Below are 21,866 nucleotides of genomic sequence, written 5' to 3' on the forward strand. Positions count from 1 at the left end.
TCAGAACAGTCTCTTGTATTTAAGCACTATGATTGTCTCTGAGCAATTATCTAGTGGTTCAGGGCATGGGCTCCAGTGCTAGGCTCTTAGCATAGAGACTTTGGGGCAATTGCTTTACCTGAAAGCCCTTGGTTTTCTCATTTGGGATATGGCATTAATTACAGTATCCACCTCATCGTGCTGTTGTGAGGATCACATTAAACACATTAGATATGTGTGTGTGTGTATATTTATATGTGTGTGTCTTTAAGCAATATTTTAATAATAACTTATTATTATTATTCCCAAGGTTAGGGGCTCTTCCAGCCTGCCCTGACCTCCTACAGTCATGAGTTCTCCACATTACCCTTGGATTTCAACACTATGTTTAGTGTTCCAACAGAACCTTTAACTTCATAGGATTAGACTCCACCAATTTAGGTCCACGAGACTATTCATGTAGGGCTTTTTCCCTAAATCCCTCTGGTGATAGCTCTGGGGTCCCCTTGGGGCCCTAACACTGTAGCAGAAAATAAACCCCTTAATCTACAAGGAAATAAACAGAATATGAAGAGCAAGGGAAGTGAAACTGAGTAGCAAGAGGAAGGCTGCCTAACACATCAAAGGGGCCGTCATGCCAATAGGAAGTAGAGGACCAGAATACCCTTTTGGTTTGTGGTCTATTCACTTACTTCTACCTTACTTCTTCTACCCTCTTCTACCTTACTTCTTCTACCCTCTTCTACCTTACTTCTACCCTCTCTCTTTCCCTCCCTCCTGTTTCCCCACCCTATGTAACAAAACCCAGCATGTCAGGCCACTGACCTTGTGGTAGCTCTTACTGTGTGGTGACTCATGCTGAGAAGCAGAAATAATTTGCCTGGTGGGGGAGGAAAAGGGAGTTGTGTCAGTGTGTGGGCATGCAGGGCAATTGCCTGGGTGGTAGACATACTCAGCTAAACCAGTAAATGAGTGAACTTTCCAGAGAAAATCCCCGGAGGCCCAGAGGCATGACATCCTTTTGGTGTAAGAAAGGAGCTAGGAGAGGGCAGAAAACCCTTGCCCTGATTCCAACCATCAAGTTTTGAGTTTGGAGGAAGGGGGTCATAGAGGACTTCATAGCAATGAGGTTTTTCAGATCTTGGTGATTATAGACCTAAATCTGGAGGATGTGTATAAAGGAGAGCAGAGAGCAAAATGGTGAATGAAGTGCTGCTGGCGTTCAGTCCTGTCCCTTTCCCATCCTCCCCGGGCTCAAGGCTTTCCTTCCAGATGCTCCACGCTCCTCAGAGTGACTCTCTGCCCAGCTCCCCCTGTCACCCAGGTGGATTGTGGCCCAGCCCAAGTGTGACCAGGCATCCCCAAGTTTCATCACAGTGGAACCCATGAGTTTGCACTCAGCAGGAAGCCTGACCCACTCCAAAGGCAGGGTCTTAGCCTCTGCTGGGCTACCTTCTCTGTGGCACTTTCAGTGTCAAGCAATGAGGTGATGATGTGGGCAAGAAGACACTCTTTTTCCTCTCTCCCACTGTGCATGGACAGACAACCACCCTCTCACTGTCCATTCACCCAGCTCTTCCAAAAGTACCACTGTCCCCTCTCCCTGGCCCCTACTCATGACTTCAGATTTGGGGACTACTTAAATGTAACTCTTGTCCCTGAAGAAGGTCAGGGACATGTTCTTTGGACCCGTCTCACTCTACCAATAAAACTTCTCTTGATTTATAACCCATTCTCTTAGGCCCCTTCTGGGTGACTTAAATAGATAACATACTCAAATCCAAGTTTGAGTGTTGATGGCAGATAGATGATGGCTCACTCTGCTGCTTTTCTCAGTCAACACATACATTTTCATAGGGTCTTTCACTGCATTAACGCAGGGATTGGCTTACTTTCTCTGTAAAGGACCAAATAGGAAATATTTTAGGCTTTGGGGGCCATAGACAGTCTTTGTTGCAGCTATTCAACTTGGCTACTATAGCATGACATTAGCAATAGACAATTTATAAACAAATTGGAGTGGCTGTGTTCCAATACGTAAATGAATTGAATTTCATGTAATTTTCACATGTCACAAAATGTCATTCTTCTTTTGATTTTTTAAAATTATATAAAAATATAAAAACGATTCTCAGTTTGGACATACAAAAACAGGTGGCAGGCTAGATTTGGCCAGTGGGCTGTAGTTTGCTAACTTGTGCCTTAGCCTAAAGGATTGATTCAAATGGAGATTTCACATGCTGTTTTTTAGAATGAGTCTGGAGGCAACCTCACCATCCTCTTCAAATTACACAAGCTAGGTGGAAATGCCTGCTATTTCATTCCACACAGATTATTGACTGACTAGTCTGTGCCAAGCGTTGTGCTAGGTACTATGTAATACATTGATAGAATAGAACAGATGCTGTCTATGCCCATATACAGTTAAAATACAATGGGGGAAATAAACAATCAACACATAAATAGGCAATAAATATGTTTCATATTGAAGTATAGTCAATTTATAATGTGTTAAGCAATAAGTATCTAATTTCAAATTGCACGAAGGAAACACAGGAAAGCAGTTGTAGAGAATGAGGATGGAGCCTACTTAGAAATTGTGGTCAGAGAGGAAAGACTTATATGTGGAGATATTTTTTTATTAAGGAGTTTGCCTGGTGAAGAGCAGCCAGGAATAGGGGAAAGAAAGTACTTTCCAGGCAGAATTCCCAGCATGTTTTAGGGACCTGAGACAGGAAAGAGTTTGCCTTATTCACAAACCTGAAAGAAGACAATATGATTAGTAGGCTTAGGGGAAAGTGGCTTGAGAGGACACAGGAGAAGTAGGCAAAGGCCAGATTACACAGCACCTTGGAGCCCATTGAAAGTGTATGGACTTCATTTAAAGTGCAAGGAAAGCTCTTCTAAAAGATTATTCTGGTTAATAGACTAGAAAGAAGGAGAGCTTATAAGTTAGATGACTAGTTAAGAGTTTATTGCAGTAGTATGGGCAACAAGTGATGGTGGATTTGACTGGAGTGTTGGCAGTGAAAATAAAGAAGAATGGACAGGTACATGAAGTTTTTTTGAGCTAGAAACAATGGAATTTGCTGATTGGATGTTGGAGGTGAAAGAGATAGCAGAATCAAAAATGATTTGCTGGTTTCTGGCTTCAATAACTTGATAGTTCCTTTTGATGAGATGGAAAAGATGGAAAGGAATGGTTATATTGAGAGAGTAGGGAAGAGGGCACTAATCAGAAGTTTTATTTTGGACAGCTAAAGTTTAAGTTGTCTCTGAGAACTCCAAGTAGATCTCTAGTCAGTCGATCATGTGAGTCTAGCATTTAGAGGAGAGTTTGGGTTGGGGATATAAATATGGAAGAAATCAACCTACAGATGCTATTTAATGTCATGTGAATAGAGACCACTTAGGGAGAGAGTCCAGATAGAGACAAGGTCCCAGAAACCAGTGCTGGGAAACTACAAAGTGTAGATATTGGCTAGAGGAGGAAACTTCAAAACAGCCTAAAAAGGAAAAGTCAAAGATACAGGAGAAATTTTTTTTAATTTACAGTGTCACAGAGGCTGAGAGAGGAAACTATTAGAGGAGAGTAGTAAACTGTGTTGAACACTGTTAGAAGATGAAGTCAGATGAAGACAAATAGGACCCTATGGATTTGGTCACTTGGAGGCCTTCAGTGACCTTGGGAAGAGGGTTTGGGTGGAGGCATGGCAGAGCAAGAGTGGCAATGGCTGAGGTTAACAGAGATATAAGACATGATGGGATTATCCCTATAAGATCAGTTCCAGAGCTGTGCTACTGATTGCATCACTTGGTGGTTTGCCCAAGGCAGCTACTCTCTCAGGCAGCATTGAGTGCCACGGCCCTGATGGTGTGGTATGGCTCCTTGTACTCTTTCAATGGGAGTTTTAAAAGGAATAAGATGCTCATTCATTTACTTTTCTTTTTTTACTTTTTTGTTTGTTTATTTGTTTTGGGGGGGTAATTAGGTTTTTTGTTTGTTTGTTTGTTTTTAATGGGCGTTCTGGGGATTGAATCCAGAACCTCGTGCATGCTAAGCATGCACTCTACCACTGAGCTATACCCTCCCCCCTCATTCATTTATTTATTCAACAAATGTTTATTGTGTAATTAATAAGTGCTGGTTACTCTAGATTCTAGAGATATAGTAGAGAATGAAACAGACAAAACTTCCTGCCTTGGTGGAGCTTACATTCTAGTGACTAGTAAAGATGAGTAAATAGGCAACTACAATCAGTGTTTTAGATACTATGACATAAAGAAGATATGTTAATTAAGGTAATTAATTCCAACTGCTATAACAAACAACGCTCATGTATCAGTGGTTCAACACAACAAAAGTTTATTTATTGCCCATGTCACAGGCCAGTGCAGCTTAAGCAGCTCTCCTGGGCAGCTTTCTTTCAAGTAGTTACTCAGGATCCAGGTTCTGTCACATGACGTCACCATCCCATAGACCGCCTTGGAGTCTGTCAGTCGATCCTCTGTATTCCGCAGGTTTATATGCAAAGATAGCCCATGGAGTATCACTTAACATGGCTTATGGCCAGACTTGAAAGTGACTAGAGGCCAATCCAATAGCAAGAGAGACTGGGAAATGTAATTTTCCTCTTTGCCCAATAAGGAAGTGGGGTTAGTGAGAAACTAGCCAGTCTTTGTCACTGAAGTATAGGGCACTATGAGTGTTCAGAGGAGGAGCCCTCAATATTTACTTCAAGTGTCAGGAAGCAGTTTCTGGATGAAGTGACCTCTACACTAAAGACCTGAAGGAGGAGGAAGAATTAACCTGGTGAAGTAGGGTTAAGAATGTCCCAAGCAGAGGGAACAGCAAGGGCTAGTAACAGGAGGTGAGAGAGAGCACAATTTGCTGGAGGAACTGAGTGAAGTTCAGCATGGCCAGAGTGTAGGGCATGAGCTCAGGGAACAGCGAGAGATGAGAATGAAGTAGGAGGCCAGTGCCAAGGGCGGGCATACCTTCAGGCTGATACTTACAGATTGAAGAAGCATCAAGAATTCCTCCAGGGCAGCTGGTTCCTGATGAAGACTTTGGGTTGAGGTACTAGGGCAGAGGTTTCAAACTCAAAGGACTTCAGGGGCTAAGCAGAGATGCTGAGAACTTAAAACAGTAGTGAGCAGTGGTGCCTACAGTGAGGTGGAGTGTGCATGCTGTGCCTTAATATATTAAACACGAATACAAAAGCAAAGAACAAATTACTTTGCAGGACAAATGAACCACATCTGCTGTGGACGCCTGTTAGAAGGCTTCAAGAGCATTTCTATAGTCACCAAGGAGTTCAGGTCAAAAACAGGAGACAGGAAGTTTTCAGACACAAGATTTTGCACCCAAGTCTATTGTCATCATGCTGGTTTGCAAAGGTTTCACACTTACTTTCTGCTGTATTTGATTACCTGCAGGTAAGACTATAAGTTTCTTAAAGGTAGGAATGGGATTGTTTTATTTCCTTTTAATAATAATAATAATAATAATAATAATAATAATAATAATAATAATAAAAATGCCAGGCACTGCTGTGCTTTATTAACCCATTCAGTCCTCACAACAGCCTATGTGGGAGGTACTGTTATATCCATTTTTAGATGAGGAGACTGAGAGTAACCCCACAGTGACTTGTCTGACTGTTTTAATGATACAACCAGCAGACTTGAATAGTTACTGCAGAGATTGTATGGCCTGCAGAACCTCAAATATTTACTATCTGGCTCTTTACTGAAAAGACCCTGACCCCTGATCTATTGGGTCATATAGATACGTAAACATAATTTCAGTACAAAATGGAGGAAGGCAGCATCTTTTCGTGGGAAAAGTACGGGCTTTGACTCACTGGAGACCAACAGACTTGGATTTGAATCTCAGCTCCATCTTTACTATGATTGGAGGCAAGTTACTTAACTTCTCTGGACCAGATAATAAGGCTAATAATGCTTTTTTCACATACCATTGTGAGGATTAGAGATAATGTATGTGGCATTTGCACAAAATGCTCAAAAGTTGATTATACTAGTATTACCAATAACTGTGTCAATAACATCTTGTGATAGAGGAAGCAAGGTGCAATGTGAACATGGTACATGGACACCTAAAACATTTTAGAGAATTTATGGATAGCCCCCTGGAGGAGGTGACCTTTGAGTTGGTGTCTAGTGTCACATGGACCTATTTTGAATCAAAGTTCTTTCACTTACCATCTGTGTGACTCTGGGCAGATCATCATTTGGAGCCTCATTTCCTTCATATGTAAAATAAAACTGATAATAGTCCTGCTGAGCTCACAGAGTCATTCTGAGGATTAAATGAGATGATGCATATATAACACTTAGTGCTATTTTTGGTATGTGGTTAAGTATTCAATAAAAGTCAATCATTGGCGTTGATGGTGTTGTGGTTGCTATTATAGTTTAGGACATGGATTTTGGAGTCAGAAAGACCTGGGTTTGTATTTTGTACCTGGGCAAGTTAATTAACTTCTCTTAGTTTCCTCAGCTATAAGATGGAGGTAGCAACACTGAGTAGGGTGATTATTCAGGTTAAATTATATGATACATTGATCCCAAGCTCTGGCAGATAGTAAGTACTCAGTAAATGGTAGGTATTATTATTAGGCACAATGATGGCAACAGTGAGTGCCCAATAGATGCTACTGAATGACCAACTAACTAGTGGGTCCAAAGTAATCATATTCAGTAGTTGAGAGAGGAAAACCCAACAATTTCACAAAGTGAAGTTTGACATCACAAAATGATCATGGAACTCTCTCTAGCCAAAAGGTTTTGATATCTTATATATACTAAAACCTTTTAGGAATTTCCTGTTTTTAGTAATTACTAGTGCTAAGCCAATACATAAATATGACTTATGAGTGTGTGTAAAAGTTATTAAGCAATATGGGGAAATGGTCCTGCTGGCTACTTTTCTCTATCAATAAATAACCCATCATTTGATGAAGCAACAATCTCATTTCCCTAAGAAAATACCAGAAAGTACATCATCCAGAACTTTAAAAAACTCTGTTTGGTAAGCCTTTGGTAAATATATCTTTAGATAATGATAAACCAAGACCTTAGGCCAGATTCACAATCCCCTCCCCGGCTTCTGCGGCTGTAGTTGCGCAAGGAAATGGAAAAAATGTTCAGAGAACAGGGGCCCTAGTCCAATATTTGGACTGATTAAATTTCCTAACCCCATTTCCTTCTGTGGTTCTTTTCCAGCCAGGCTAATGGCCTCCATTCAAGACTGGCCCTCAGAAAAGTTATGTAGCAAGCCAACTTTCACTTTGCCTCCTTCTAGACTTCCTTTCCATTCCTCTCTGCTCTCGGTCCCCAGTATCTTCCTGCTCTTTTCCAGTCTTACATAATCTGTCCCTGCAATGTCTTGTATAAAGTAGCTTTCCAGGGCACAGGGCACCCATGCCCTCCCTCCCATTAAATCTGATCTGTCCTGTAGGTCACTCCTTTGGTGCTCTGCTACTGGTTTCCAAGACAACAGAAGCTAAAACTAGAACAGTATAGCTACTTCTCACTATCTAAACTCTGGCATGTTCAGTTCATTGCCCCAACAAACAGGCTCAGGAACTCCTCTATGGTGCCTGGCCAAGAGTTCTAGGTTTCCTAGGGTTGGGGTGGTGTTGCTGCATGAAATCCGTGGTAGCTACCAACTGGACATTCTGCCTGCAGCAGTGCGTTGGCTTGTAGGGAGGGTGATTTGTCCAGACAGAGCAAAGCTCCTGCTCCATGAAGCTAACTGAGGCAACCCTGGAGTACAGGTGAAATGAAGTACAATGGTGTTAATAATGAGACCGACCACCCAAGGATATCGTGATGATTGAATTAAGCAATATAAGTAAAGCTTTCAGAACAATAAATGTTAGCTTTATTTCCACCCACTGAAGATTGGTTAGCTAGCTGGCAGTGCTCACCCTCATTCAAGGACTGTACTCAGGGCTCCTGCTTCCTTCTTTCTCTACCCACAGAGCCTTTCCTGCCTGCCTGCTGCTAACCTCATTTGCCATCCATGCTAACCCAGAGATCATATGCTGGCAGCACGTATGTGCTGTGGACATATTTGTTTGGCCCACATGGTAATTTTTTTTTAAAGATTTCAGTTGGTTGACAATATTTACAAATCAGGAGATTCCCTTAAAAAGCTGGAGTTTTTTTAAAAAAAGTCTTAAATCCAGCAACACAGGCCCAAATTCTAGTTGGCAGATATCTGTTGCCTCTGAGTGGTGCCTGTCCCCTTAAAACCCATCATGCACTCTTGGGCTGGCCACTGTCCCCAGCAGACTCACTTTTCTCTTTCACTAACACTAGCAACAGCCCTTCAGTTCCCACCAGGAAGAGCCTCAATGTACTTATTAAAACTGGAGCCCCAACTAACGGCAACATAATACAGGCTTCTCTTCCCTGGAGGTCAGGGAAGGGGCTCAATATTCACAAAATTTAATTGCCTATCCCTACTTCCTGGAGGGAAGAGGAGAGATGTTCTTTTTGTCCTGGAGAAGGTTGCTCTTCACTGGTCAATGAGCCAAATGACCCCTCCTAATGGAGAAAGGGGAAAAGATACAATGGAGAAAGGAAGAAAATATAGCTATATATATAATGTAGTTATAAACTCATCACTCCTTAAACAAGGAAGCCCGCATGTGTCTATTTCAACTAAGCAGTCTTTCTTGCCCAACAACTAAGGCTTTGTCTATGGAGTTTATAGGGCCATGTGTTATTCAAATACTTAGGGCTGCTTTGTGAATACACTGATGGGCAGTCTCCAGGAAAATGTTCTGGAAGTTTTCTAAAAGCCTGCAGGGTGGGATAGACATAAAGAATACTGAATGTTAACTCAGCCAAATTCTCCAGAGGGGCGGTCAGCATCTGGAAAAACCAGGGCAGCTGCAAACCCTGCCCAGTGGCTGGTCCTGGCAGGAATGCTTGTAGGAGTACAAAGTGCCTGCAGCTTGCTTTAAGTCTAAAGAAGAAAATGGCAGATTGGTTCTTATGAGCTTGAGGGTAATGATAATAAACACATAGCACAGCTTACTGTAGCCCGGCACTGTTTCATTACCCAACAACAACCCAAAGAGAGAGGTCCTGTTATCGCCTCCACTTTTACCCATGAGGAAACTAAGGCACAAGGAGGTAGGTAACTAGCTAAGGTTGTGAAACCAATTGGTATCAAAGGGAGGATTCTAACTCATGCAGTCGGCCTGCAGAGATTGTACTCCTAACCAACATACCATGGTTCTCAGAAGGGTCATGCGATCACCAGCAGCAGCATCACCCGGGAACTCCTTAGAACTTCAAATTCTGGGCCCCACCCGAGACCACCTGAATTGGAAATTCTGGAGGCAGGACCCAGAAATCTATGTTGTTAGCAAACTCTCTGGGTGATTCTGATGTCAGCATAGGTTTCAGAACCATGCTCTAGGGGATAAGGACTCCTAACAATTGTAATACAGCATCACAGGTTGCCTGCTGGGAAGAGTTGGCAGAGTACGCAGTCACTTGAATGAGAAATGAAAGGTGTGGGAAGGGAGGAAAATCACTTTCCCACCAACTTGTCGCAGCACCTGTGATTCCATTATTAGCCATTCATTCCTTTGGATTGTGAAGGCTTCACGATTTAGAAGACATCTTTATTAAAATGCAAATACACCTGGTAAAATGAATTCCATCAGCCAATTCCTTATGGAATCTTATGAAGAGTGACCAGCTACTTCTATTTGCCTGGAAATGAAGAGTTTCTGGGGATTCAGGGCTTCTCAGTGCTAAAATAGACAGCCTATCCACTCTGCAGATCTGTCCAGCACTTAAGTGGTTCCTAAGAGACAGGACTTTTGGTGCTAAAACCAGAAAGTCCTAGGCAAACCCAGATGAGTTGGACATCCTCTTACGTAGGGAGCAGAGCTCCATGTTAGAAACATGGATTGGACAACATGACTCATTGCCACACAGGGACTTGGAAGCCACACAACTAAAGATGTCCCAACTTTAAACATGAGTTTGATAGGAAAATTTCCAGATCAGGTTTTCCCAGCTTCAGCAAATGGATGGTGGTAAAGTTCGACATCCAACAAAGACCCCAGGGGTTATCAGGACACATAATACCACAGCACCAGACTCTCTTATAAAATTTAGTGTTGAAAGACAAAGGGTTAATAATTTCTCTCTCAAAAGTTAAACAAATGGCAGCACATATGTAAGACAGAAGAAGATGCCTCCATTGAAAATTATGGTAACAAAGATTGTTAAAGCCATGGGAAATGCTACTTAAGGGGGGAAAGCAGGTGATAAAATGGCAGCTATCATTCTGAGGTAGTAGGATCTCAACCACGCCAAGAAAATGTGCAGCAATAAAAGCTGGGAGAGAAATACGCTACCATGTTAGTATCACCTACTGCTGGATGGTGGGATCATGCACAGGGGTGATTTTCTGCTGCTTAAGTCTTTTCTATAACTCCCAAATTTCTACATTCCCATGCAATCAACAAATCATCAAAATAAATTAATGAGGGGAAGAAGAAGAAGAAGAAGAAAAAGCAGACTTCTCCATGGTGGACTGTGTTGGAGGAGAGTCACCCGACATGGGAGGTGCTCAGGGCACTGGACCTTCCCCAGGGAGGACTTCCCAGCCTGCAGCTGCTGGAAAAGAGGCCCAGGCACCTTTGACTGAGGCTGAACAGAACACAGACAACTACGCTGCAGGGGAGGAGGGGAGGGACTTCCATTTTTCTCAGACAGCCTGTGGGAACAAGGGCGGGTGCCTATTCTTCTGCTATAGCCAACCATTGCCTGGTTTTGCGGGACGGTGTTGCTGTGGCTCTATTATTGCTGCCCTCTGTCACGCTTGTTGAACACTTCCCCGGAAGCTTGGCTGGACAATGTAGCTGGGTACAGGCTGAGATTACAGAGTAGACTTGTTTTGGCCTTTTGGATAGCCTGGCTTTGGGGTTGATTTAGTTAAAATGATGTTCTGATGCATTCCCTGGCAACACTGAAGGGGTAGATAGTCGTGGAAGGACCGGGTGGTGGGTGGGGGCCAAGTGTCCCTTTTATGTGTCCCTGCTGCTCTAGCAGGGCTTTTGCAACTTTTGGAGAAGACTCTCTCTTTTTCTTTTTTCTTTTCTTTTTCTTTTTCTTTTTCTTTTTTTTTTAATGGAGAAGCTTCTTCGTGAAAGTGCAGCTAAGACTTTTCTGACACCCACTCATCTCCTTCCCCAAAGGGATGTGTACACTGCTCTTTCACCATAGGGTTGGTTTTGTAGCCCAGTATGTTCACAGAAGAAAGGGCATCGGCTGAGAGTAGAGTGAATCACACAATCAACGGCTAGGAGGTGCTCAAGGAGTTCCTCTACTTCAAGAACCTCTCTTTCTCAACCATACTCACAGCACACAATTCGAGAATAAAAAGTGACTCTTTTGGCCTGGTGTATAGCTTGGCCTTGGGGTAGATGTTCTGCCTTGCTGGAGCGCTGATATAGGTCAAGATGAAGGGTCTTCATCAATCACTGGCTGAGTTGCAACAAGTTTGGGAGGTGATGAAGGAAGGCAATAAAATTTTGAGTCCCCTTGGCAAACTCACTCTACCCTCTCCCTGGAGCCACACAGGCATAGGGGGAAGGATCGGAACCAATCTACCTGCCCAGGTGAATGCAAACACCTGCCCAGGAAATCATGCAAATACCCCTGGAACAAGCCTTGTAGGACACTAGTCTGAGGAGATATGCAAAAACCAAAAGTATGCAGCTTGCTCTCGGAAGTCCCAAACAGTACCCTCTGCTTGCCCTCCACCCTGCTATGCCCCTTACCTCATCCCAAACGGTGCTTCCGACCCCCAAGGCCAGAAAGGGAAAATACAAGCCGTCCTTTCAGAGACAGGAACCTCAGAGGAGATGACAGGAAGCAAATGACCATCTCCTTGTTACATTTTCCGCGAGATTAACAATCACTTGGCTGTTTCTCTCCTATTCCTTAATGACCTAAGCAGTTCAGCTATTAAGTGATAAATCCTCTGTGTATTCATGACCAGCTGGTTTAATTCGGCAGCCCAAACTGGAACAATCAAGATAATTGAGCTTGGAAGCATTAAAGAAGCCAGCCGCTCTGCATGGTGGAAAACAAACTCAACAGGCAGCAAGAGCCCTGTCCCCCAGAAAGAAATGCCAAAGCAGGAAACCGAATGGGATGAGGGTGTCAACTTTAGGGAGGGCAAGTGGAAGAGGAAAACAGGGAAAAGAGATTCCAGTTTCTTCTCATCACCTTCCCACTCCACTTTTGGCTTGTATCCAGGCAACCAGCTGAAGCCAGCTGGCCAGATTTACTCCAAGGGGCTCATATGAGGCCCCAGTCAGCTGGGGGACGGGGGCAGAAGGAGGATGGGCTCACTAGCTACTGGTTAAGAGAGATGATCTGGAAGGATGCCCTGCAACTCCTGTCTCTTTACTCAGTGTCCATCCCAACCAACATCTGTTTTCTGAAAATAAATTCAAGGAAGGAAAGTGGGAGAAAATTTGCTGGTTGGCATTCAGCTTTTTCTTTTGTAGATTTTGGATGCTGAGCGGGCTTGGTTGGACAAGCAGATGACGTTTGGATGATAGAGACTTCTGAGTCTTTATCCCTGGATGGGCATCTTGTATAGCCAGATGCCCACTCACTTGCTGCAGAAAACTGTACCAAGCCCTGTACCTTCTCTGTAGGCTACAGACCTTTAGAGGTGTTTCCATTGTTTTCCTGGAGAATAAGCTGTAGTTTAGCTGGTGCAACATCCAAGCAGATGAATAATTCACAGTTTCTTTCTAAACAGGTTGCTGTTTGTCCTGACAGAGCCTGACTCACCTCTAGATGGCTGACTAGAAAGTCTCAGCTCCAAACTCCCAGGACCAAACATCTTAATCCAGCAACACGGCATTAGGCTCATAAATCCAACCAACTCAAAAATTTTCTCCTTGACTGAACAGCCCGAGTGAGAGTCTTGTTTACCCAGGGCCAACCTCTTTTCTGAATGAACCATGTTTAAGGGAGGAAATATCTGCTTGTAATCACTTTTCCTCATCTTGTCTCCATTTCACCTCCTTTCACATCATCATGCACACAGGTGACAGATGGATCTTTCAAACATTTATTTTCTAACTTTTGATTTTGAAATAATTATAGACTCACAAGAAGTTGCAGAAACAGTGCCAAGAGGTCTCATACCCATCACCCAGATTCCCCCAACTGGTGACATCTTACATAATTGTAGCCTATTAGCAAAACCAGGCTTATTATAATGAACTAGACTGCAGATGCTGCTCAGATTTCAGCAGTAAAAAAGTAAACTATATAACACTATGATGAATCTCTAGTGCCCAAGGCTTCTGTTTCAAGTGTCTGCTTGCTGCTCAAGTCCCTCTGTGGTCAGGCCCCACCCCACTTATGCAGCTGCATTCCCACTGTTTCTTTAGCGCCCACAGCTCGTTCTGTGGGGCTGTTGTGTTCATTTTTTCGGGCCATACACATCACGGTTTCTGGGCCTCTTCTCCAGTAATTTCCCCCTCACTCCCCCCTTTTCCAAATTGTACCCTTTCATCTAGGCCTGGCTCATATCTTGTCTTTTCTAGAAAACTTTCCTGAGCCACTCCAGCCCACCTTGAGCTTTCCTTATTCTGAACTCATTATGATCAGAAATAACTGTCAGTGTGGTTTCCATAATTTTGCATGTGAGCTTTTGTTTCTTACACAAGCCTTGCATTCTTTTAAAAACTTTGTTAAAATAGAATAAAATAAAATATATTATGGTATCTACAGTAATAATCGTTTTTAGGTGCATGATTCTGTATCAAGTACGTTGTTGTGCAACCATCACCACTGTCTAGTCCGAGAACTTTACATCACACCAAACTGAAACTCTCTATGCCCATTTCCCTTTCGCCTCAGCCTGTAGACATTATTTTACTTTCTGTCTCGATAGATTTGACTCTTCTAGGTACCTCATATAAGTCAAATCATGCAATATTTATCTTTTGTTGAATTATTTTAAAATTGTTTCAAGACTTTTGCTAGTTTAGAAACTCTCCAAGGGCCTACTCCCCTGATTTAAAAAAAAAAAGGTAGGTAGATAGGTGATAGATAGATTTATAGATAGTCCCATAGTATCCAGCATAATTCTAGATGATTAACAGATATTTTTCTCATTTTGTCAGGAAACCAAACCCCTTATTTTTGTGTTGTTTTGTTTTAAACTAGGGAATGTCTTATAAGACATCTCGTGTGCTTTTATTGTAGCTTTCCCAACTTTGGGTTAAAAACACATTCTGGGGCTGGGTCCGCATGTGCCTAGACCGAATGGATGTGGGCTCTAGACCCAGTGGATGCGGGCTGTGCTCACTGGATAGGGTATGTAAGATGCCAAAGTTGCCTTCCTTTTGGCCCATCTTTGGAGGTAGATGTTGAGCTCACTGAGGAAGAGACAGTGTTTCTTTGATGTATCTTTGAAGCACCCAGGCAACGTCTGGGTGCCCCCAAAGCACTTAAATCATGTTAGTATGGGCAGGGGGTGAGGGCTGGGGGTAGATGTAGCATGGTTGTCAAGGAATCTAGTTTGATAACGAAATGAAGATGGGAAAGAGCTTGGCACCACGTTGTAGGGCAAAGCAAAACCTGCAGGGCAAAATACTTCGGCTCTTGGTATCTTCATTGTGGCAGAATGAATAATAGTAACAGCCAACACAAATTGAGTACTTAAATACATGCCAGGTATTACTCTAGGCACTTGACATATATTATCTTTTAATCCTGGTAACAATCTTAAGAAGTAGGTACCATTACTAGATTCATTTTACAGTTGAAGAAATTGAGGCATAGAATGGTTAAGTAGTTTACCCAAGTTTCTAAGAATTAGGGTTGGAATTCAGATAGTCAGGCTCCAGAGCTCACTTTCCTAGAGTCATATGAGTAATCCAAGAACACGAGAACCTTGAGAGGCTGAAGGACTTCTGGCTGGTGAGCTGAGGTGGTTAGAGCTCTGGGCCCAAGGAGGGGACTCTGTGGATCAATTAGCTTTGCTTCCCATCAAGGGCCAACCCTGGCTGAAAAACGGCTGCCTTTGGTCACAAGGACTGAGAGCTGGAAAAATTGAGTGCAGCCTCACCCTTGCTGGCAAAACAACTCCAAACCCATAGCCTACTGTTAATGGGGCATTGATGTCATGTTCACTTATTGAGGACAGCATGTTTTGATACTAAGAAGCGCTGTGAACTTTTCAGTAACTAAGGACTATATAAACTCTGGGTACTGCAGGCTTGTTATTTAAGGCAGGTCGCATGAAAGAGCTATTGTGTTTCTCCGGGCTCCCCCACCCCCACCCCAGGGAGCCCATTTATTTTACCGGTAGGAAATGAATGATGTTCAGCAATTTCTTTACCTAGCTGTGAGATTAAAGTATAGTCCCTTGGGCACCCAGCCCACTTCATGTATACAGGAAGTGACCCCCAAGTGGCTGACTGAGTTTTAGAACAATATATATCCTCCAGGAATACTTCCTGTTACAAAACTTCACTGAGCCCCTGAAGCAACAGAGTAAACAGTTTTGGCTCAGGTGAAAAGAAAGTCCCAGATGAAACAGTGAAAATGCATCACTGAGCTGAGGTAAAGGCCTGGTGCAGCTCTGTGTACGGGAATGGGAGAAGGGACTGGGTTCAGCCAGAGAAAGACAGGCCAGGCATAGGCAGGAATTTGAGAAAAGCCTGCAGGTAGGGATGTTCATATCATATTTGGGGGACACTAAGGTGACTGGTTTGGTTGAAATGGATGATTTCTCTTGGGGAGCAGTGGTGAACAGGGCTGGAAATGTCAGATATTCTTAGGGAAGAAAGGCAGGCAGAAGGCTTTGCATTTAAAATAGGCAGAAATAATGTGTCAGAACTAGAAAGCTCAGCATGAGTGATTCCACCGTGCTGCCTTTTTCAAAGGAGAACAGTTCCCTGGGGACTGCCCTCTCTCTCCTGGCTCGTACCTCTTTTAAGTGCAAGCTTTGGCAATACCAGGATAACAAAAGGACTGCCACTAGGTTAGTTGTGCTTCTCAGATGTTTGGGTTCCCTCCATGACACTGTACCAAGACTCTTGTCAGTTGCCTGCTGGTGTACTTGAAGGTTCCCAAGATCAACGTGACACAGGAAATAAATTAGGTAAATGTAGTGTTTATTCACAGTTACAGGCTTCTACCTCAAATCCATTTTGACTCCCTTACCCAGGTGAGCTGAGCTGGACAATGAAGAGACCTCAGACCCCTCCTTTACCCTCTTCTATAGCTTTTAACCAGTTGCTCATTTCCTTTCTCCCACTCCTCCTCTTGCTCTGCTCAGCAATCCTGCCCTGAGTTTCCTACTAATGGGGAGACAGTGCAGGAGAGAACTCACCTGGGAGAGAGAAAACATGAGGGCTTTGTTCTGGTCCTGCCAAACCCTCATTCAACTGAAAGTCTTTCATTCCCCATAGTCTAACCTTGATGCATATCGGAGAGCCTGTCCCTGAGGTCACAGTGAGGGGTAGTGAGACTATATGGCCACTCCTCCAATGCCCACATAAATCTAGTCCCTCTTCTGCTTAAGGACCTTGCTTTTGGACCAAGGCATGTGGCCAATGAGGGGTACCACTGGCCCCTTCAAGTGGGATCAGAGTATAGCTGTATCCCTCAGGGCAGGAGGATGAGTGAGCATCAGAAAAGTCATACCTGTACCTTCATAAAGAGTCTTCTCCAAAAGTTGCAAAAGCCCTGCTAGAGCAGCAGGGACACATAAAAGGGACACTTGGCCCCCACCCACCACCCGGTCCTTCCACGACTATCTACCCCTTCAGTGTTGCCAGGGAATGCATCAGAACATCATTTTAACTAAATCAACCCCAAAGCCAGGCTATCCAAAAGGCCAAAACAAGTCTACTCTGTAATCTCAGCCTGTACCCAGCTACATTGTCCAGCCAAGCTTCCGGGGAAGTGTTCAACAAGCGTGACAGAGGGCAGCAATAATAGAGCCACAGCAACACCGTCCCGCAAAACCAGGCAATGGTTGGCTATAGCAGAAGAATAGGCACCCGCCCTTGTTCCCACAGGCTGTCTGAGAAAAATGGAAGTCCCTCCCCTCCTCCCCTGCAGCGTAGTTGTCTGTGTTCTGTTCAGCCTCAGTCAAAGGTGCCTGGGCCTCTTTTCCAGCAGCTGCAGGCTGGGAAGTCCTCCCTGGGGAAGGTCCAGTGCCCTGAGCACCTCCCATGTCGGGTGACTCTCCTCCAACACAGTCCACCATGGAGAAGTCTGCTTTTTCTTCTTCTTCTTCTTCTTCCCCTCATTAATTTATTTTGATGATTTGTTGATTGCATGGGAATGTAGAAATTTGGGAGTTATAGAAAAGACTTAAGCAGCAGAAAATCACCCCTGTGCATGATCCCACCATCCGGCAGTAGGCGATACTAACATGGTAGCGTATTTCTCTCCCAGCTTTTATTGCTGCACATTTTCTTGGTGTGGTTGAGATCCTACTACCTCAGAATGATAGCTGCTATTTTATCGCCTGCTTTCCCCCCTTAAGTAGCATTTTCCCATGGCTTTAAGAATTGCTGTTACTACAGTTTTAAATAGAGGCATCATTTTCTGTCTTACATCTGCACTACCATTTATATAACCTTTAAGACACATAAAGCCATAGTGTCAGGCCCTTCTATGAAATTTAGTGCTGCAAGATAAAGTAGTAGCTGACATTGTTTGAGAGCTTATTATATGCAAAGTACTCTTCTAAATGCATCACAGGTACTCACTTAATCCTCAAACAATTCTACAAGGCATGTGCTGTTACTATCGCCAGGTGATAGAAGCACAACCTGGAACCTAGAAAAGATGGGTGACTTGATCAGAGGAACACAGGTAGTGTTGGCAAAGCTTGGCTTTGAACCCAGGTATTGTGGCTCTAGAGTCTAGGCTCTTAGCCTCTATAAACTGGCCAATGCAGGAACTAATCACAATCATTTAAGGCAATTTACAGACTAATATACAATATGCAGTAACATTTTCCAGTCAGGAGAAGTGTTCTTAGGATCCAATACATGTTCTGTCATTGGTTTACACTCTAGACTTGTAACACCATTTATCAGCCATAAATAAAAGACTTCTCCCAAGGATGTGAAAAATCTTATGGGAAAGAGGATAGATAGAAAAAAGACTTTTGCTTCTGTAAAGTGTTACCTTGTATGTGCCAACTATACAGCATCTACCACCTGTAAACTTAAAACTTCTTTAGGAGAGAAATAGCCCACTAAGAGAGGAATTGTAATATTACCACATAACAGGAGAAAATGGACCATTTTCTGTAGTGAGCCTCTCTTTCCTCAGAGTAGCATTTTAAACCCTTCTCTCTCCCCAACAAATGGGGACGGTCACACTTTCAGCATCCAGAGTGCTCTTTCATTCCCTTTGTTTTCTCTTCCGTATCTTTAAAAACCTTCCCATTTCTCCACCCAGACCTCCTGAGGTTCAGCACTTTCCCCGTCCTGTCCCTGCATCTCCACCACCAAAGTATTGATGTGGGTGTGGGCTTCAGTCAGGGTCAAAGCCTCCACCCTCTCTTGACAGCAGAGCTCCCCGCAATAACAATAGTTGACTTGCCTAGCAAAATTCATCACGGTGCATTCCCAGAAGTCTTGATCCCCTAGGTATCTCTCTGCATTTCTCCAGCCCTGGGAGGATTCCAGACTTTTCTCCACACTGCTCTGCACTTGGTCCTCATCTCTCCTCTGGATCCTCCTCCTGCTTTGGCTCAGCTTGGAATGTGTATTTTCCAGAGCAGGAGCCCCCTCTAATGAAGGCTGCCCTGGAGCTGTTGCTGAGCAGGGGTCAGCTGCCTGGACCATCACACACCAAGGAAGAATGGCCTTTGTTTCTTGCTTACAGTTCGCCAGCTGAGGACCCATACTCACTCCTGTACATGCTGTAGAAGACTTGCCCTGCAAAAAGGTCTGAACCGGACCTGTGGTTGCAAATGATGCCCAAGCCTGGACTGTCAGAGGCCAAGGACAAGACATAACACCTTTGTCCTTTCTATTCCTCCTCTTAGGTCTGCTTTTCTTCCCTACGTTTTCCCCCTCATTAGCCAGGGAAGCCTCCTCCAATGAGATCTGGCCCGGAGCTACACATGAGCCTGGGCTGTCAGCCTGAGCACTCGGATAAATAACCACTGACGTTTTATCCTTCTCGTCCTTTTGAGCCTTGCTTCTAAGCCCCACATTGACTCCATCATTGGCAAATGCTGCAGCCCCTGCAGGAGCTGTCGGTAACTGACCTGGGCCTGTGTAAGATGCCCAAGCCTGGACTGTCAGAGGCCAAGGACTAGCCATGATATTTTTGTTCTTTTTATTTCTCTCTTTACGTCTGTTTTTCTGCCCTACTTTGATCTCCTCATTGGCTGCCAGGGGGCCCTCCTCCAGAGAGGGCGGAACTGGACTTGCTGCTGGCAAAGGGGTAACAGCCGGTGCCTTACAAGACTGAGTGAGAACGGATGTCTTTTCCTTCTCATCATCACTACTTTGCTCCCTGGTCTCATTCCCCACAGTGATTTCAATATTATCATCTGGAAAAGGCTCTGTGGCATAAGTGTGACCCAGAACTGGGGCTGCAGAAGATGCCCGAGTCTGCAGCGTCAGAGGCCAAGGAAGATACACAATCTTATCTTCCTTTCTATTCCTCCTTTTACGGCTGTTTTTCTTCCCCATGTTTCTCCTGCTGTTAGCCTCCTGCAGTGTGGTGTGAATGGGAGCCTCCTGTGGGCCAGAGGGCTCAGCCTCGGCACTGGGATACAGACTGAAATCAGACATTTTGTCCATCTCATTACCCTCTCTTGGACCCATGGTTTCCTGCCCCTCATTTACCCCACTACTTGCAGCGAGAGTAGCATCTACAGGTGCAGTCTGAACTGTAGGTGGGGCTCCTTCGTGTGCCGTGGCTGAATCTGTGTTGCTGGCCTGGGTTGTTAGAGGTTCCATGTGAGCTAAAACGTCTTTTTTCATGTTTCGCTCTCCCTCCACTTTTTCCATGCTTTTGTTTCTGGATCAGTTAAAGTGTTTACCTGAAACAGAGTAAGTAGAAGTAATCCAACAGGGAAAAGTGAGTTACAGTCGAGACTAGCAAAGAGGCCCTTGTGGCAGGAAAGGATCAAACATCAAGTCTGGGGGCTGAAATCAAGGATACCTGAAATCACTTAGGCACACAGCAGGTTGAGGAGGTGGTGAACAAGGTAAGGCTGTCAGACACCTGTTCTCATTGGCAGCTGGCTCACTGATGTGGTGCTAGATCCACCACAACCTCCCACAAGGTGCTCCACTCCTAGGACGGTACATCTGCTGGCGACCTTGGATGCCCTCAAAATACTGATGGGTGGCACGATTTTCACTCTTCACCAGCTTTCAATATCAGCATTGTCTTCTTTGACACTAGAGGACAATACTGGAAAAGCAACAACAACAATAACATAGATATTGGGATAAATATTTCTGTTTGCACCTGAGAGGTATAGAGACATTGCATAATGGTCAGTCATGTTACCTTTTGATGCTTCAGATAGCCTAGAAGACCAACCCATAGGTGAGAAAGCTGTAGTTGAGCCTATAAAATCAGAGAGAGAAAACATTACCAAAGTGAACCTTGGCCAGGTGCCCCTGGGTACCATTCTGAGCAGACTCTTACCTGGCTATCCCAGAAATGTTCTGTCAGTTTCTTCCCAAGCTCTCTCTTTTTGGTCCCATGCAGCAGAATTGGTGTACACACCAAAGACCCAGAGAGTCTGCTTAATCTGCTACCACAACATTTTTATCATTTAATGAAGAAGAGATTCTGTTCAGTTCAGTGTGTTATTAGCATTTAGTTCTCTCTGACTGATTTCTGATTCTTCGCCAGTTAAAAATCCAAGTCTGGGTTGGGGGCCTCACTCCATTAGCCAGTAGAACCCATTCTTCCAGCATTCTAGATAAGAAGAACTATAGAGACAGTTCCTCTTTCTCCAATAGTCTCACTGCAAATTCCAGTCCTTTTTAAAGCTTTTTACTGTACTATATATATGTGCAACATAATCTTGGAGTGGGCTAATTATTTACATAATATCCTTTCTCTCTGAGCAAACATTTTTTGTTGACCTTTTGACTAAAAGAGAAAGAAAGAAGAAGAATAAATCAAGGAGGGATCAAACTCCCTTTCTCTGGTTATGACTGACACAGAGAACTCAATGAGGCCCCTGTGTTTTTCTTTGATAAGAAAGTGTAACCATACAACAGAGCAAAGCAAGGCCTGGCATTGACCTAGTAGAGTTAGAAGTGGAAAACTTGTTTTTATTTTTTTCCAGAATGTGTTTTTTATCTAGAGCAAGAGATGTGGCAGTGTCTATGTGAACGTGGTGTCCCCAATGGAGATGGGGGAGGGCCATCTGCACCTTCTGTTGGGTGACAAAAAGGGCCTAGAACTATTTTTGCACAGGTAATCTTACCCAATCCTCTTTCAAGTGCTCCCAATGTAAAATTCTAGAAAGAGGAATCAGGCAGTAAAAACTGCATACACCAATTACCTGGCATGGTTTCTGCTTTTTAAACATCTTCCCTGATGCAATGGTTGTCTTTTTCACTGCTCAGTACATAGGTTAAAGTAGTTGCAGCGCTAAGGCTAGCCTAGCTCATGACAAATGAAGAGGTTATCACTAGATGAAAGCCAGCTGGCTGGCTGCGAAGAGGCCACAATAGGTGAAATTTACCTTGTTCAATGTGGTAGAGTCCAAGGTTGGGTCTCCTCACTGAGAGGGTCTGTAGTCCAGTGGTGGATGTATATTAACCAAGCACACAGAGCCA

At 43.9% G+C, this 21,866-nt stretch overlaps 1 protein-coding gene across 1 annotated transcript; it reads right to left on the reverse strand.

Moving 5' to 3' along the window:
• Positions 1-18,473: 18,473 nt before the first annotated feature.
• Positions 18,474-21,013, reverse strand: LOC140691789 (uncharacterized). The gene is made up of 4 exons (XM_072955921.1): positions 20,719-21,013; positions 20,578-20,637; positions 20,224-20,478; positions 18,474-20,101 (listed from the first exon to the last, which is right to left on the reverse strand). The coding sequence occupies exon 4, from the start codon at positions 20,067-20,069 to the stop codon at positions 18,474-18,476; it is 1,596 nt and encodes a 531-aa protein (XP_072812022.1). The 5' UTR covers positions 20,070-20,101; positions 20,224-20,478; positions 20,578-20,637; positions 20,719-21,013.
• Between the last annotated feature and the right edge of the window lie 853 nt (positions 21,014-21,866).

Source organism: Vicugna pacos, chromosome X (assembly GCF_048564905.1).
Source record: "Vicugna pacos chromosome X, VicPac4, whole genome shotgun sequence".
In the NCBI taxonomy this organism is placed as follows: domain Eukaryota; kingdom Metazoa; phylum Chordata; class Mammalia; order Artiodactyla; family Camelidae; genus Vicugna; species Vicugna pacos.

Coding starts and splice junctions, on each gene's coding strand:
- LOC140691789 (XM_072955921.1), bottom strand. CDS start 20,069: ATGGAAAAAGTGGAGGGAGAGCGAAACATGAAAAAAGACGTTTTAGCT.